At 35.9% G+C, this 14,606-nt stretch overlaps 1 protein-coding gene across 1 annotated transcript; it reads right to left on the bottom strand.

Annotated features, from left to right (window-relative positions):
- Positions 1–5,797: 5,797 nt before the first annotated feature.
- Positions 5,798–14,574, bottom strand: LOC138310856 (uncharacterized; the record flags this gene model as incomplete). The annotated part of the gene is made up of 10 exons (XM_069252186.1): positions 5,798–6,395; positions 6,690–6,754; positions 7,455–7,624; positions 8,227–8,359; positions 10,121–10,137; positions 10,857–10,962; positions 11,633–11,802; positions 12,949–13,007; positions 13,648–13,763; positions 13,896–14,574. Coding segments are annotated over 10 exons (1,533 nt in total), but the record flags the coding sequence as incomplete, so codon positions are not given.
- Positions 14,575–14,606: the final 32 nt, after the last annotated feature.

Raw genomic sequence — 14,606 nt, 5'->3', positions numbered from 1 at the left:
CAGTAAAAACAAAACTATGATCTAGAATTCCCCAATAATTACAACTTTATTTATCAACATTATCCGCCACAATAAAATGCCGATATGTGTTTTAAAATGTTTTGTGAAAACTTACTTTCGGTTCTTTTATAGCTTAATACTCAAGATTTTGATAATATTAAGATAAGCTTACGTTCTTTGGCGGAAGCGTTTCCATGACAACTTTGTTTCCTTTGATGACGTAGATAGGCATGTTTTCATTAACTCCATAGTTACGTCTCAAAGAGAGACTGACTGTAGTGTTGTCTGTGTCAAAGGTCACATCGAGAATATCCGGAAATGACTGCAACCCGTTAGGAGATCTTTTATGACGTTCTCCATCATCAATTTGTAACGCAATATGTTCTGAAAATAATAAGCATACCTCCAAACGTTAGCTGGATGCTCTACCGACTGAGTTACTTAAAAAAAATAAGTCTTCATATCGACTCTGTTTGTTTATTAAGAAACTAGAGCATTTATTGCTATCTTTGCATTGTCGTTTATCTAGACACAATGAATAATACCTTTCCAGAATAATTTACAGAATATCACATCGGTCAGTATGAATTTACAGCGTCTACATTTGCACTGATACACAAAGTTGGATGGTGCGGATGGATATATCACGGCAATGATAACAGCAAAACTATATTGATTATAGTCCGATTTGTTTTAGAAATAGAAATATATCTTAACTAAAATAAATCGCCTGTGTGTAAAGATACTTTTTCATTGCTAAATCAAATTTATTTTCATCTGTGTTTAGCTACATTTTTAATTAATGTTTAATTTTGTAGCATAAAACGTCCTCAAACTAGGATGATATTTTACAATGAAATCCCCAGGCTATGTGGTTATGCCGGGTAGATTACAATTGATGTTGATTGACAGCAATACATTTACGTTATACATTTCGTTATACATTTCAGAGACGTTTCGTACATTATTACGCACGAGACAAGTAGGTAGAGGGATGTTAAGGTCCGGTTTCATTTTGTGCAAATTACATGCTCTCGTAAGTCTGTATTACAACGTTCTTTTAAAGGAGAAACAGATCATACCACCGATAACCGTTACATCATTCAACCCTATTATAGTCTTTTCTGTATAAATATCGTTCGATCGAGAGCTTTCGATCAATGTCAGTGTGCTAAACTATGTATACACTACAAGTAGATTAGCATGTACATTGCTACGGAATAGATTTATACACTTCTTTGAAAAGTGACTTGAATCATGCCTGATAACCACCAAGCTTGACTGAAGAGCTTGAAAAGCGAACATGATGTGTTTTCTATAAAAGAATAATGTAATTTTAAACCGCAAAGGTATATCCCCTCACATGTACAGTGTACCTCTTCATAAACAATTAATATATAGCAATGGATCTTACTTTCGATATTTTTCTTTCAAATAAAACAACAAAATACATATGAACTTAATATAGCCTGATAGCATTAGTGTCACAATTAGGTTGCGTATGTGTTAATTGGAAATTGGTCACTCACGCGTTTTCCAATCAGTACCTCCCATATAATAATAATAATAGTTTAAGGTTACATATCTATAGTAAACTCTACCGAATTCTTACTTCACCTGTCATTTTGTATGCATCAAAATGCAACAAATTAAATCAAAATTGTTTTGTGTTTTTAGAGCAATCGGAAGAATTTTACTAATTGAACTGCATATTTATATCGCACGTTTCATTCACTTAGATATCTTTTCATATATATATCGAAATTGCATTTACTAAAAAATATCAACTTTTTAGAAAGGCTAATATTAGTAGCAAACTTAATAAACCTAAACGCAGAAGTAGCAAGTAAATCTGACTTACCTTCATGGTCCCATTCAAACTTTCCTTCAAAGCGGATTGCACCAATAATTTCAATACCCACAAATAAAAGAATTGATATCCAGGTAGAACTATATCCATGCATGGTCAACACTGACAATCTATGGAGTATCTATCAATTCATTCATCCTAGCCATATTTATACTTTTTCTGTAAAAATGTTCCGGTTGACAAAATATTTTGAATAAATCATCAAGTGTAGAAGGGTCAGTGGCTTCTCTGATGAAACTCCACCCTGACTATTAGTTTGCATTCGTTTATATGGGTCGTACCGTTTGCTCCGGCACAACAATATTCGGAAAGGGACGCCATATATACGAGGTTTTAAATTATTTGTTATCTAATATCCCAAAGCCAAACATCACTCAATGCATCAAATCTTTTCGAGGTAAATATCCCGATTTTCGTCCATTGATTGGTTACTGGTTACCGTCTAACGAAATATCTTGATTTGATTATAGCACATCTTTAATGGTGAGAGTATAGAGAGGATAGGTTTAAAGTTAAATTTGCATAAGACTGGAAAACGAAAAATCACGATTTTGATTCACGTGGAATTATACCTATTTGGTCATCCGGCATGATCAGAAATGGAATAGACGAGAAGTAATGTATTTATACACTGGCGTTTTGTAGACGTTAATCCCACGATCCTTATAATACACCGGTTTTGCCCTATACACAGAGCACATAATGCAAGGGCAGAGGTATACTGACATCAGTACGGTATAACTCTTTAGATCATTAGCTTACCTGGTTTGAAAGACCAAGGTTAGCCTACGCGATATCGTGGCGTCTGTCGTCCGTTCGTCTGTTCGTCCGTCCGTCCGCAGGTCCGTCAAACATTGACTTCTTCATAACCGCTGAAGGATATTGCACAAAATTTGGTTAGTAGCACCTAATGGTGTACTGACTGAAAATTATACAAATCGTCGGGCTGACTCAGTGAGGTCCTGAGGGGCGAGACCAAAATGCTTCTATTTGGCTTTTTCCATAGCACAGACCTTTTCTCTGAAACTAAGCATGGGATAGCACTCATAATGCATTTGCAGCATCCTTATTGGTCGGGGATTCTAAATCAACTAATGGTGGCGCTGACCCCCAGGGGTTAGAGGGTTGGGCCAACAGGAGTCAAATTGGTGATATCTATATATAAGCAACTTATCTGAAACTTAATTAAAAGTATGTAATAGCTCTTAGTAAGATATTTTTAAAAGCATCATTATAATGTGGGGGTTAAATATTAATTAAGCAAATTTTGTAATTTCTAATTGTCAGAGTGATAATTACTTGATTAAAAAAGATATATGTGGCATAACTGGGCAACAAAATGGACGTTTTATTTGTTCTTCAGTAATTTATTGAAAACCATCTGGTTTGACGAATTAAGCTGTGTGTATGAATATTACGGCAAATACAACTTTAAATAAATAGATAAGCGATACAGGCCTTCTGGGTCTCCTGTTTTCAGTCAGTTAAGTTTTATAGAGGATATTTATATCTTTTCGAATGTAGGGGCCGCGTTTGCTGAGTGGTTAAAATTCCCCGCCATATTACCACAAACACTCCACCTCTGTGTTCATGATTTGAAGGTGTGAAATGTTAAAATGATATGTTAAGCTTTTTTATTTTTTAATGCAATGTATATATTAATGATAGAAAAAATAGTTGATGCCATTTGCTTGTCAAAATGTGAAAATGGTTTTGTGCATTTATTTCATGCCTGTTATATGTTAAACACAAATACTGAAAATTCTGTGGATGGCATTTCTAAAGCATCCGACGCCTGCACCTGCGTGTCACCTGATCTATTTTTATATTCTGAATAAATCTTTGCAAAAAATTGTTGTCCATATTATGTCTTAAAACAAAACACTTAGGTTTTATCGTCAATCCCTTAAAATGCTTGATTTCAATTGTGGTCGAAAACATTCGGCAATTACTGTTTAGTAATTATTTTCGCGATTCCTCTTTAGCTGCGAAATACATGTTTCTTCTAGATTCTCAAGGATGGTGATAGTAACCCTAAAAATATCGAGGATGGTCAAGGGATGGATATAACGACAGTGATAATAACTTGTGTAATATCGATGGGGGTCAAGTGATGGATATAATGACAGTGATAGTAACCCATAGAATATCGAGGGTGGCCCAGCGATGGATAAAATGACAGTGATAGTAACCCATAGAATATCGAGGGTGGCCCAGCGATGGATAAAATCACAGTGATAGTAACCCATAGAATATCGAGGATGGTGCAGGGATGGATATAATGACAGTGATAGTAACCCCTGCAAAGTAAGCTACATTGACCAGGTTGGGAATGGCGGGTGTAGCCAATGGTTCATAAGCCACTTTGAAACAAATGGGTCCTTCATCGGGAGATGTGTCTGATATTACGACAAAACTGATATGAGTATTCGAAGATGTTTTTGTTCTACATGAAAAACTCTGATGAACAGAACAATTGATTTTATTTTTGTTTTCAATAAATATAACATGCTCTCAACATTATAAAATTACTTGTAGTAATTATTAACGTAATTGTAGGATAAAAACGAAGTCTCAAATTGTGAATAAGAAACGGGTATATCGATCATTCGAATGAATGTTCTTTAACTAAAACTGTCTTAATACGAAATTTGAAAATTTAAAATCAAATGTCGAGTAAATCAAGGCACAATTGGTAACATAGTTACATTATATACAAATAGTAAACATTATCTCCAAAAAGTACACACGATTATTTACAAAAATGACATATTATCTATAAAAAAATACACATTATTTACATACATTACATATTATCTATATATATTACAGTTTTATTGTCAAATGTATCTATAAATTGTATGTCAAATATATTTTATAAAAAATCAAAAGATATGGACATTGAAGACACATGATTTTGATTTTAAGGTATGAATATCGTCTATATACGTTCACGCCAGCATGAATATCTATAGATTCAAATGAAATAATTATCATCATGAATATTATCCAACTTTTAGTAATATTAATCTCAAACAATAAAAATGATTGTTAACGATATCATTTTATACATTTTTTTTGTTTGGAACTACGCAGAGGTAAATATATAAATATATATAAATAGTTTTATTAAATAAATGAACACATGTTTTATAGAACTCAAACTGCATTTGATCACATCCATATTCCCACTTTACATACATTCAACATTATATAACCTATCAAACTTACGGAAAATCAACCCTGAACATCAAAAGACATTTCTGGTGTCTGTTCGGCCCAATCTAAAAATTACAGTATCTATTATTCTATTAACCGAGGGATAATGTAATATGATAATTCATCAACTTATTTACCAGCGTATTTTTTACTAATAATTTGCAATGGCATCTTTGACGTGCATATATTATGTATATATTGTAGTTAGTTTCATCATTCAAATAATGAAAAAGAAACCTAAGCATTAATTCAAAAGTTCGCAATCATTCAGCTCAAACACATTTTTAGCATACATACATCGTATGACAATTGAGCACCCGATCGTTTTTCGCATCGATGTTACATATTCGTATTGGTATTAAAAGTGAAACATTTGAACTGTCTTAATACTTGAAATGAAACGACCACGAATTTCCACAAGTCTTGAGCATTTATTCCTTCCCCGTCCATATCGACTATGTCCCAAAAGTTGGAATGAAACGACTACAAGGCTCCACAAGTCTGAAGCATTATTTCGTCCCCGTCCATATCCACTCTATGAACTGTCCCAAAAGTTGGAATGAAACAAGGCTCCACAAGTCTGAAGCATTATTTCGTCTTCGTCCATATCCAATGGTCCCAAAAGTTGGAATGAAACAAGGCTCCACAAGTCTGAAGCATTATTTCGTCCCCGTCCATATCCACTCTATGAACTGTCCCAAAAGTTGGAATGAAACAAGGCTCCACAAGTCTGAAGCATTATTTCGTCCCCGTCCATATCCACTCTATGAACTGTCCCAAAAGTTGGAATGAAACAAGGCTCCACAAGTCTGAAGCATTATTTCGTCCCCGTCCATATCCACTCTATGAACTGTCCCAAAAGTTGGAATGAAACAAGGCTCCACAAGTCTGAAGCATTATTTCGTCCCCGTCCATATCCACTCTATGAACTGTCCCAAAAGTTGGAATGAAACAAGGCTCCACAAGTCTGAAGCATTATTTCGTCCCCGTCCATATCCACTCTATGAACTGTCCCAAAAGTTGGAATGAAACAAGGCTCCACAAGTCTGAAGCATTATTTCGTCCCCGTCCATATCTACTCTATGAACTGTCCCAAAAGTTGGAATGAAACAAGGCTCCACAAGTCTGAAGCATTATTTCGTCCCCGTCCATATCCAAGGGACCATAATGTCGACTTGTCAAGTTGTGGCTGCCACTTCACTGACAGACTGTGTGAGATCACAGAATATTATAACTGTCATTTCTACTACTCGTCGGTGCAACATCCTCTCGATAGGTTCTCCCTCCATCAATGCCGGTAACCCTCCTAGAAAATATATTGTAACTGTACAAAATGTTTGGCAAGACATACACAAATCTTCAATGACTTCGTCCATGCTATTTCACGCCGACCAAAATCTTTCCTAAAAAATAATGTTTTTTTTTTGTTTTGAAGTCATAAGAACTAAAACAGTTATATGTATGTTGAGACCCTTTTTATCTTTTGCGTAGGCCTATATCAACGTTACTGAACAAATGACATTGAGTCCATAAAGAGCTTTAAACGCTTAAGTGAAAACCTAAATATTAACATGTGTATTGAGGAAAAGTATAAACTTACGGAGCCCGAAGAACTAAAATAATAGGTATCATCAGCCTGACGTCCACGATCTCGCTTCTTTCGAGCTAAAAAGAAGATTTAAGCTATAATTAAAATAGTCTGAATAAAAATAATGCATTTGAGATATCATTTTTATAAATCAGTAATGTAATGTACATTTTGTATTTTAATTCTAAGACATTTATCTTGCGATATGCTTTAGTAAGATAATAATATAAAATGGGCGAACGATTCCGCTATGGCGGAGAGACACAACACGAATATACCACAGTATCCAAAAATTAGACATTCATACACATAACATACTACATACGTTGGAAGCCGTCCTTAATTATCCCTAATATTTAGAGTGTAAAAGCTTACCTGATCAGCTAACAAGTACAATTTCTTATAGTTCTTAATTATATCAATCACTAGTTTAATATTATGCTTTGGAGACGTGACGACAAAAACACCACTTAGGCGACAATTCGTTTAAACTATCATACAACAGGGGCAATAACTCTTATACGATTTGACAGAACAGATTTTTCTGTGAGGATAATCCTCACATATCAAGGAGAATATACCATAGTTTTGGACAATTAAGCTAAACAGTCATAATGCTATGTGATAGGTGCTTACAGCTTCTTCAAAATCCATCCATTAAGTACATTTTACTTTAAATGACTAACAACTGTTCCTTATTTAAGATAAGAATTTTAAAAAATAACATTAAGATTTTGTTATTTAATTGACTATAATGTAAGACGATTCTTTACGTACGTTTTTCGTGGTCCAGATAATTATAGGATGGCAGGTACCCTAATGAGGTAGGCACAAACTTTTCCTCACTAAGATCCAGACCTTTATTGTGGTAAAACGTTGGCTGATGACTCCAACTTGGAACGTTAGACTGGAAACGTGTAGGTGGTTTGGGAAATGTCCTTGGAGGCCTGGCGACACAAAAACACATTGTCATTGTAAGAGTAAATACTTACTGTAGATGTCTCTGTTTAAGAGAAAGTTTTGCTTAGCACTTTTCCCACGTAAGTACATTTACTGACATATAAATGCATTGATTGTATTTTCTGTGTGACGGGCCGACCGTCAGTGACCAGTTAGAACATCTGGCTTGGGTTCGAATCGCGGTCTGGCCGCATATTTTGCCGCTTCTTCTACAAATAGATCTTGATTTTCATTATAATTTCATTACACTAGGGTGTTCATTCAAATGTTTAATGCATTGTTTGCACATTCAACAGTTTACAGAAATCGCCATAGCTTGTTATATACAGCTGATATAACCTATAATAACATTCCGTATCTGTATAATACAGAGTTACCTGCCATTGCGATTAGGTATTAATAGTGATGTCATATGCTTCAGATGGTAACGTCATACTTTTCACAGAAAACGACGTGAGTTGCGCTCACAAAACAATGACGTTACAGTGGATACCTAATGGTAAGGGAGATAACTCTGTAATATATAAAGAGGCATAATCATAGCACGAGTTAGGAAACATCACAAATGGTGAACTGATCTGTAGATTACCTGAGTGTTTTCTCCTTTGTTTCGTGTTTTCTTTTGGTTCTGGTCCTAATACACATCCAAATCAATACAATCGTGGTGAAGAGAATAATGGCCGACACCCCGACACCAAGACCAATGATAACCTCCAGTCCGTCTGCAATACATACATGAAAAATACATGAAATTTACATTCTCACGCAAACCTCTCTTGATAATTTCAGTGCATGACTGTCAAACATGATATTTCCACTGTGTTGTCATTGTGACGTCACAATTGGTAAAATAAATATGTGTTCTTATTAATAAATTAAGATGTGACTTGTGATTATCATATCGTTTTAATTAGACGGTAAATACCGCATATCTGTATATTCCTCGCAGAAGTGAAAGACATTATTTTGTACGACATTGATCTGATAAAAAACTCATTAAATTATGATCTCATAGCAAATACGCAAAATTTAGTTTCTGATAATATTACTTTGTCGAACTATATGAAAATCGTAAATTCTCTATTTGCCGTTTTAATATTAAAATTTTCCGCGAAAACAAACGTATCGGAATATCTCTGACTAAACCCACTGAATTACACTGCAGGGGAAGTCACTCTAATCGCTCTCCACTAGGACGTTGCTTTCGATGTCACAAGTCAGAAAGCGCCGGTAATTTTGGATTAAAATATTGCGTTCGACTTTATAGACATCGTTTATATGCTTTTGCATTGTATGTGTGTGACTATAGATTATCGGAGGACTGATGCGTGACTATGACTCTAGGAAAAAAGGTATACTATTGTGAAAAAATAACTTTAATGGAGTTGGGGGTAAAAATTCCAATATGGCGACTGTCGTCCCTTTCTCTGTTTTATACTAGTCTAAATATCCCGATTTTTTAATAATTTTTCAAATTTCATATTTTCTGAAAAAAATCACATGACTGTCACATATACTCATCAGTCCATCCACCAAATACAAAAAATGTATGACAACATCCATTTTCATTGAGTTGGCCCCCTGTGACACAGGTAGGCCCACTACTGTAAACGTTTACCGCTCTCAAAATGTTAGCTTATGTTTATATTGTTGTTTCAAACACTTCAATAAATGTTAGAGATATATATTACAAGTATTGTAAAGCTACAATTGTAGGATTCCGTTTCATTGATACATGTATTTCGAAACACCCAAACGTATATTGTGAAAGGCCTAATCTCGCCGATTCACAGTAGAATCTAGATAGGTACAGGACTTGTCTGTCCCCCGAGGCGAACAAAAATAAATTATCGTGCTAGGTCGTTTTGGTTAAACTTATGCAACTCAGACTGATGTTGTCCTGACACATCTTATCCATTTGCGTACAACCAAAGATATTAAGATACAAATAGGATGTAGATCTACATGTTGTAGCGAACAACACAGACTCACCGACACACAACATGTAAACATTGCGACGTCATCGGAATGTGCAAAACTGTACATTGTACAACATTGTTCAAAGAGGTACGGTAGTAACATAAAACTGTAGCTTTTCTACATTTGTATTCACACACGTACATGTATATGTGTTCAAACCTATTTTGATACATGTACATGTTCATCGAACGTACGTTCGGTACTGAAAACACCAAGTTTCGGATTTGGACCATCATAAATTCATCCGCGCGGCTCCAAATTGCGCGTGACATACTCAATCTATCGAGAAATAAAGTTGAGTAGCCTTCTGTTGAAATCAACGGGGTTTATACCATCAATTCACCACTGACTGTAAATATATATTTTTATCTTGAAGGAAATTAAGAAGCTTAAACTTTCAAATGTGGTAATGGTGTAAAATAAGTAACTTTGACAATGGTGTAGCATATTTAAACAATAAAATAAAATTGATAAAAAATGCGTCTTAGGCAATTCTCACTCACCAGTCGGAAGGTTGTCTCTGGAAGAAAGAAGGAAGACATTGGATATTAAAGGTGCATATCATGATACTATCGTGGGTTTTTGTTATGTAGATAACAATACCATTGGACAATTTAACGGGAATGAAATGAAAATTAACAAATCAAAACAAACATTTATTTTATTTGAATTACCGTATAGCCGGATACTTTCGCGGGTTTTTCGCAAATCATATTTTTGCGATCATAGCCGAATCGCGTAAATATGATTAGCAAAATATTGAGAAATGTTGAACGCTATATATCCTTAAATCCATATCGCGAAAATTTTAAACCGCTAAAATATGATTTTGTCATTTTTAGATAAAACCGCGAAACTTTTGGCCGGCGAACCTAACCGGCTATACGGATTTTTCTATAGGCTAACGTAAGGCTGATTGAAAAGTAAAGACACCGCATAACTAAATAAACATGATAAACGTTTATAGAATTACAGAACAAACAATCGATAAGAGAATACATGCTTCTAATACAATAATGGAATGTTACTTTCATTTGATGAAGATTCAATTTTTCAATATTCATAAAAAGTTCTTTTTGATACAATTTTAAAGGCGTGTTAACCATGCGTCTATAAGTTTACATTAAACTAACACCATTCATCCATCAAAGTCAATTAAAACTATACATGGAAACTTAAACAAGGGGCATTGTTAATTAAATTCATAAAATCATATTAAAACATTACATAAAAACTTACACACAGGTGGCATTTCCTCCCACCACCAAACATGATTGTCCGTCACTACACCCTCCCAATGCCGTTGTGAAAAGGGCACATGGTTCTGAGTTGGTCGTTATCGGAACTGTTAAGATGGTAACAATAGATTAGACAATCAAACACATTTAACTGTCTATTAATATGCAATTAACTATTGTATTAATGTTTTTTGTGATCATATTAATATACCTCCGCAACAAAGTTAAGGGGATATACTGGAATCGGGTTTGTTCGTCCGTCCGTCTGTCTATAGACACAACTTTGTCCGGCGAACTCCTCCTGAGCTACTTGACAAATTGTGATACAATTTTGGTACACAGAACTCTGACATAAAGCGGAGTTGAGTAAATTATATAGATTTCTACAATGTCCCTATCAATTACTAAAGCTGTGCAGCGGGGATGTCCACTCTGGTTCTAGTTTGAGATCATTCATTATGTCACAACTAAAGTATACTAGGCAACAGCTATATATTTGTAATATTAATGACCTGTTTCAAAATATTGGTTTATGTATTATAATAATTCAATTTTGCTTGTAACGAGCATTTTCATTGGCTTAAAATTTACTTTATCAGCTCATAAAGGAAAAAATGGCTTCGCCGTTTGTAACGGCGCTTTTGATTGGCTAAGATGACGGCGTAATGATTTCATTGACATTTTTCATTTTTAATGTTATAATATAACGAATATATTCAAATTAATTCTTCAATAGTTAAAGTCAATACATTACGTGCCTTTGAATGAGTTACCTACCTTGTGCTCCAGCATCGTTTTGTAAAATTACTTCAGAAGTTTGAACGCTTTGGTTGTCATAGGTGAGTGAGTCACCGGAAGCTAGTCCAACAAGCGCATTGGTAACCCCAGCATTAGCTTCCTCTGTGGCCTCTGTCACAATTCTATGGTCTACAACAAGACTTCCACGTCTATCAGATAAGAAAAATACAAATGATTATATATACGGTTGAAGAGTAGAGACAAGAAAACGGAAGAGGTCTAAAATTTATAACTGATAATTAAGAATTCAATATTCCGTATTTGTATATTACATAGTTAGCTCCCTTGCGGGTAGGTATCTATTGTGACGTCATTATTTTGTGAGCGCAATTCACGTCATTTTCTCCGAAACTTATGACGTTACGCTCGCAAATATATGACATCACAATCAATACCCAAATAACTCTGTAATATGCAAATGCAGAATAGTCTTGCCAATCTGTAATGGTTGGCCAATCAAAGTCATCCAAATAGGTACATGTTTTATTATCTTCTCTGGTACTTGTGGGATGAGAATGTTTTCAAGGATTCTGTAGAGCGTCCCGCTAGCGGTTCGAAATTCTGTGTTCCTAAATTGAGTGTGGTCGTTAACATTTCATATTTCATGACTAATTGTATAGTTTCATTTGAAAATTGACTATAAAGGTCTTAATATTTGTGTTATCAATTTGCCATTAATCAAATGATTGCAACAGAAGCACTGATCAGATATTGTTTACGAAAAGAGGGGAGAAGAGGAAGGAAGAGGATATGGAGGGAGTAGAAGGAAGAGAAGAGGGAGGGAGGAGAAGAAAGGGAAAGGGAAGAGGATAGGGAGGAGGAGAGAGAGGAAGGAGAGGGAGAGGGAGAGGAGAGGGAGGAGGAGGAGGACGAGGAGAGGGAGGAAGGTGGAAGTGGAGGAGAAGGAGGAAGGAGGAGAGGGAGTAAGGGGAAAGAGGAGGAGAGGGAGGGAGAAGAATGACGACGAGAGTGAGGGAGGAGGAGGAGAGGAGAGGAGAGGGAGGAGGAGGATAGGGGAAAAGGAGGAAGGGGGATGAGAGGAGAGGAAGGAGGAGGATATGGAGGAGGAGGATAGGGAGGAAGAGGATATGGAGGAAGAGGATAGGGAGGAAGAGGATAGGGGAAAAGGAGGAAGGGGGATGAGAGGAGAGGAAGGAGGAGGGAGGAGGAGAGGGAAAGAGGAGGACGAGGAGATCGATGGGTAGGATAGGGAGGGGGAGAAGGAAGGAAAGGAGGAAGAAGATCGGAAGAAGGAGATTACTATATACAGGACAGAAGGTGAAGTTTATACTCACCGTAAGCCAAATATAATAACATCTATGAATCCAGGGATATTCCGGTAAAATATGAAGAGCTGAAATATATATAAAACGTTTTTAACAACTGACTACACTGCTGTTTCCTCGCCAGCTAAAAACATCAGATACGTACTCAAATTCAACTTCTTATATTTCGAATATTTATTATATATTTTAACGCTTTTTCTGTGACTATTTTGATATCAAATTATGTTCAACAGGCGAGAAGTTCTAACAATTCTGTTTTTCGATTAACCTTTCTTAATGCAACTAAATTCCGCGAATTATAATCGAAGTATTGATGCTAACCAAACATTACCTGTTTTTCTGTAATACGAAATATTTAATATCCTGTATTTGCTTTTTGGTTAACAAAACGATGTGGATGATGTACTCATTTTCTTTATTTTGGCACGGCCTAGACTTCAAATTTCCATTCTCCTATAACTATGTCGCCGTGACCTACAAGACTCTACGAATCACATTTTCTGATTACCACAGAGTCCCTGACGTTGTTGGTAGGCATTAATTGTAACGTCATTAGATTATACAGAGCAAAAATGATGCCATATTTGGTGACAATATGACACTTCGACCATCAACACACATGTATGCATTTGATATCAATGACTACTCACAAAGGCAGAAAATCCTGTAATATGCAAATATTGAATATTTAGAGAGATAATTACTTACTGCAGCGCGGGCGTTTTGTCTAGTTGTTTGGTAACCTTGACTCTGGGTGTTGCTAAGGTCTATCGTGACAGATATTACAACTAGAATTCTGATCGTAACCACCCTTTGAACAGTGTCTGAAAGATCAATATATTTCGTCAATAGCAAGGAAGATATATGTAAGTTCTTGAATTTGTTTATCATAATTATAACAACTGAACCTATATATTTCAATTTAATATATTTCCAAACAAAGAAATAGTACTTACTTTGGGGTGTTGTCTGTACGGAAGTCGTTGTTGTTGGTATGGTAGTTGTGGTTGTTGGAGTGGTAGTTGTGGTTGTTGGAGTTGTAGTTGTGGTTGTTGGAGTGGTAGTTGTAGCAGTTGGAGTGGTAGTTGTAGTAGTTGGAGTGGTAGTTGTAGTAGTCGGAGTGGTGGTTGTAATTGATGGAATGGTAGTTGTGGTTGTTGGAGTTGTAGTTGTGGTTGTTGGAGTGGTAGTTGTGGTTGTTGGAGTTGTAGTTGTGGTTGTTAAAGTGGTAGTTGTAGTAGTTGAAGTGGTGGTTGTGGTTGTTGGAGTAGTAGTTGTGGTTGTTGGAGTGGTAGTTGTGGTTGTTAAAGTGGTAGTTGTAGTAGTTGGAGTGGTGGTTGTGGTTGTTGGAGTGGTAGTTGTGGTTGTTGGAGTGGTAGTTGTAGTAGTTGGAGTGGTAGTTGTAGTAGTTGGAGTGGTGGTTGTGGTTGTTGGAGTAGTAGTTGTGGTTGTTGGAGTGGTTGTTGGAGTGGTAGTCGTGGTGGTTGGAGTGGTAGTTGTGGTTGTTGGAGTGGTAGTTGTGGTTGTTGGAGTAGTAGTTGTGGTTGTTAAAGTGGTAGTTGTAGTAGTTGGAGTGGTGGTTGTGGTTTGTGTAGTTTGTTGAGTGGTGGGTTGGAGTGTGTAGGTAGTTGTAGTGAGTGGTAGTTGTAGTAGTGTGAGTGGTGGTT

The sequence above is a fragment of the Argopecten irradians genome, chromosome 16 (genome assembly GCF_041381155.1).
Source record: "Argopecten irradians isolate NY chromosome 16, Ai_NY, whole genome shotgun sequence".
In the NCBI taxonomy this organism is placed as follows: Eukaryota; Metazoa; Mollusca; class Bivalvia; order Pectinida; family Pectinidae; genus Argopecten; species Argopecten irradians.
Note: the sequence above shows the minus strand (reverse complement) of the source record. Positions and strands in the feature narration are given on the sequence as shown.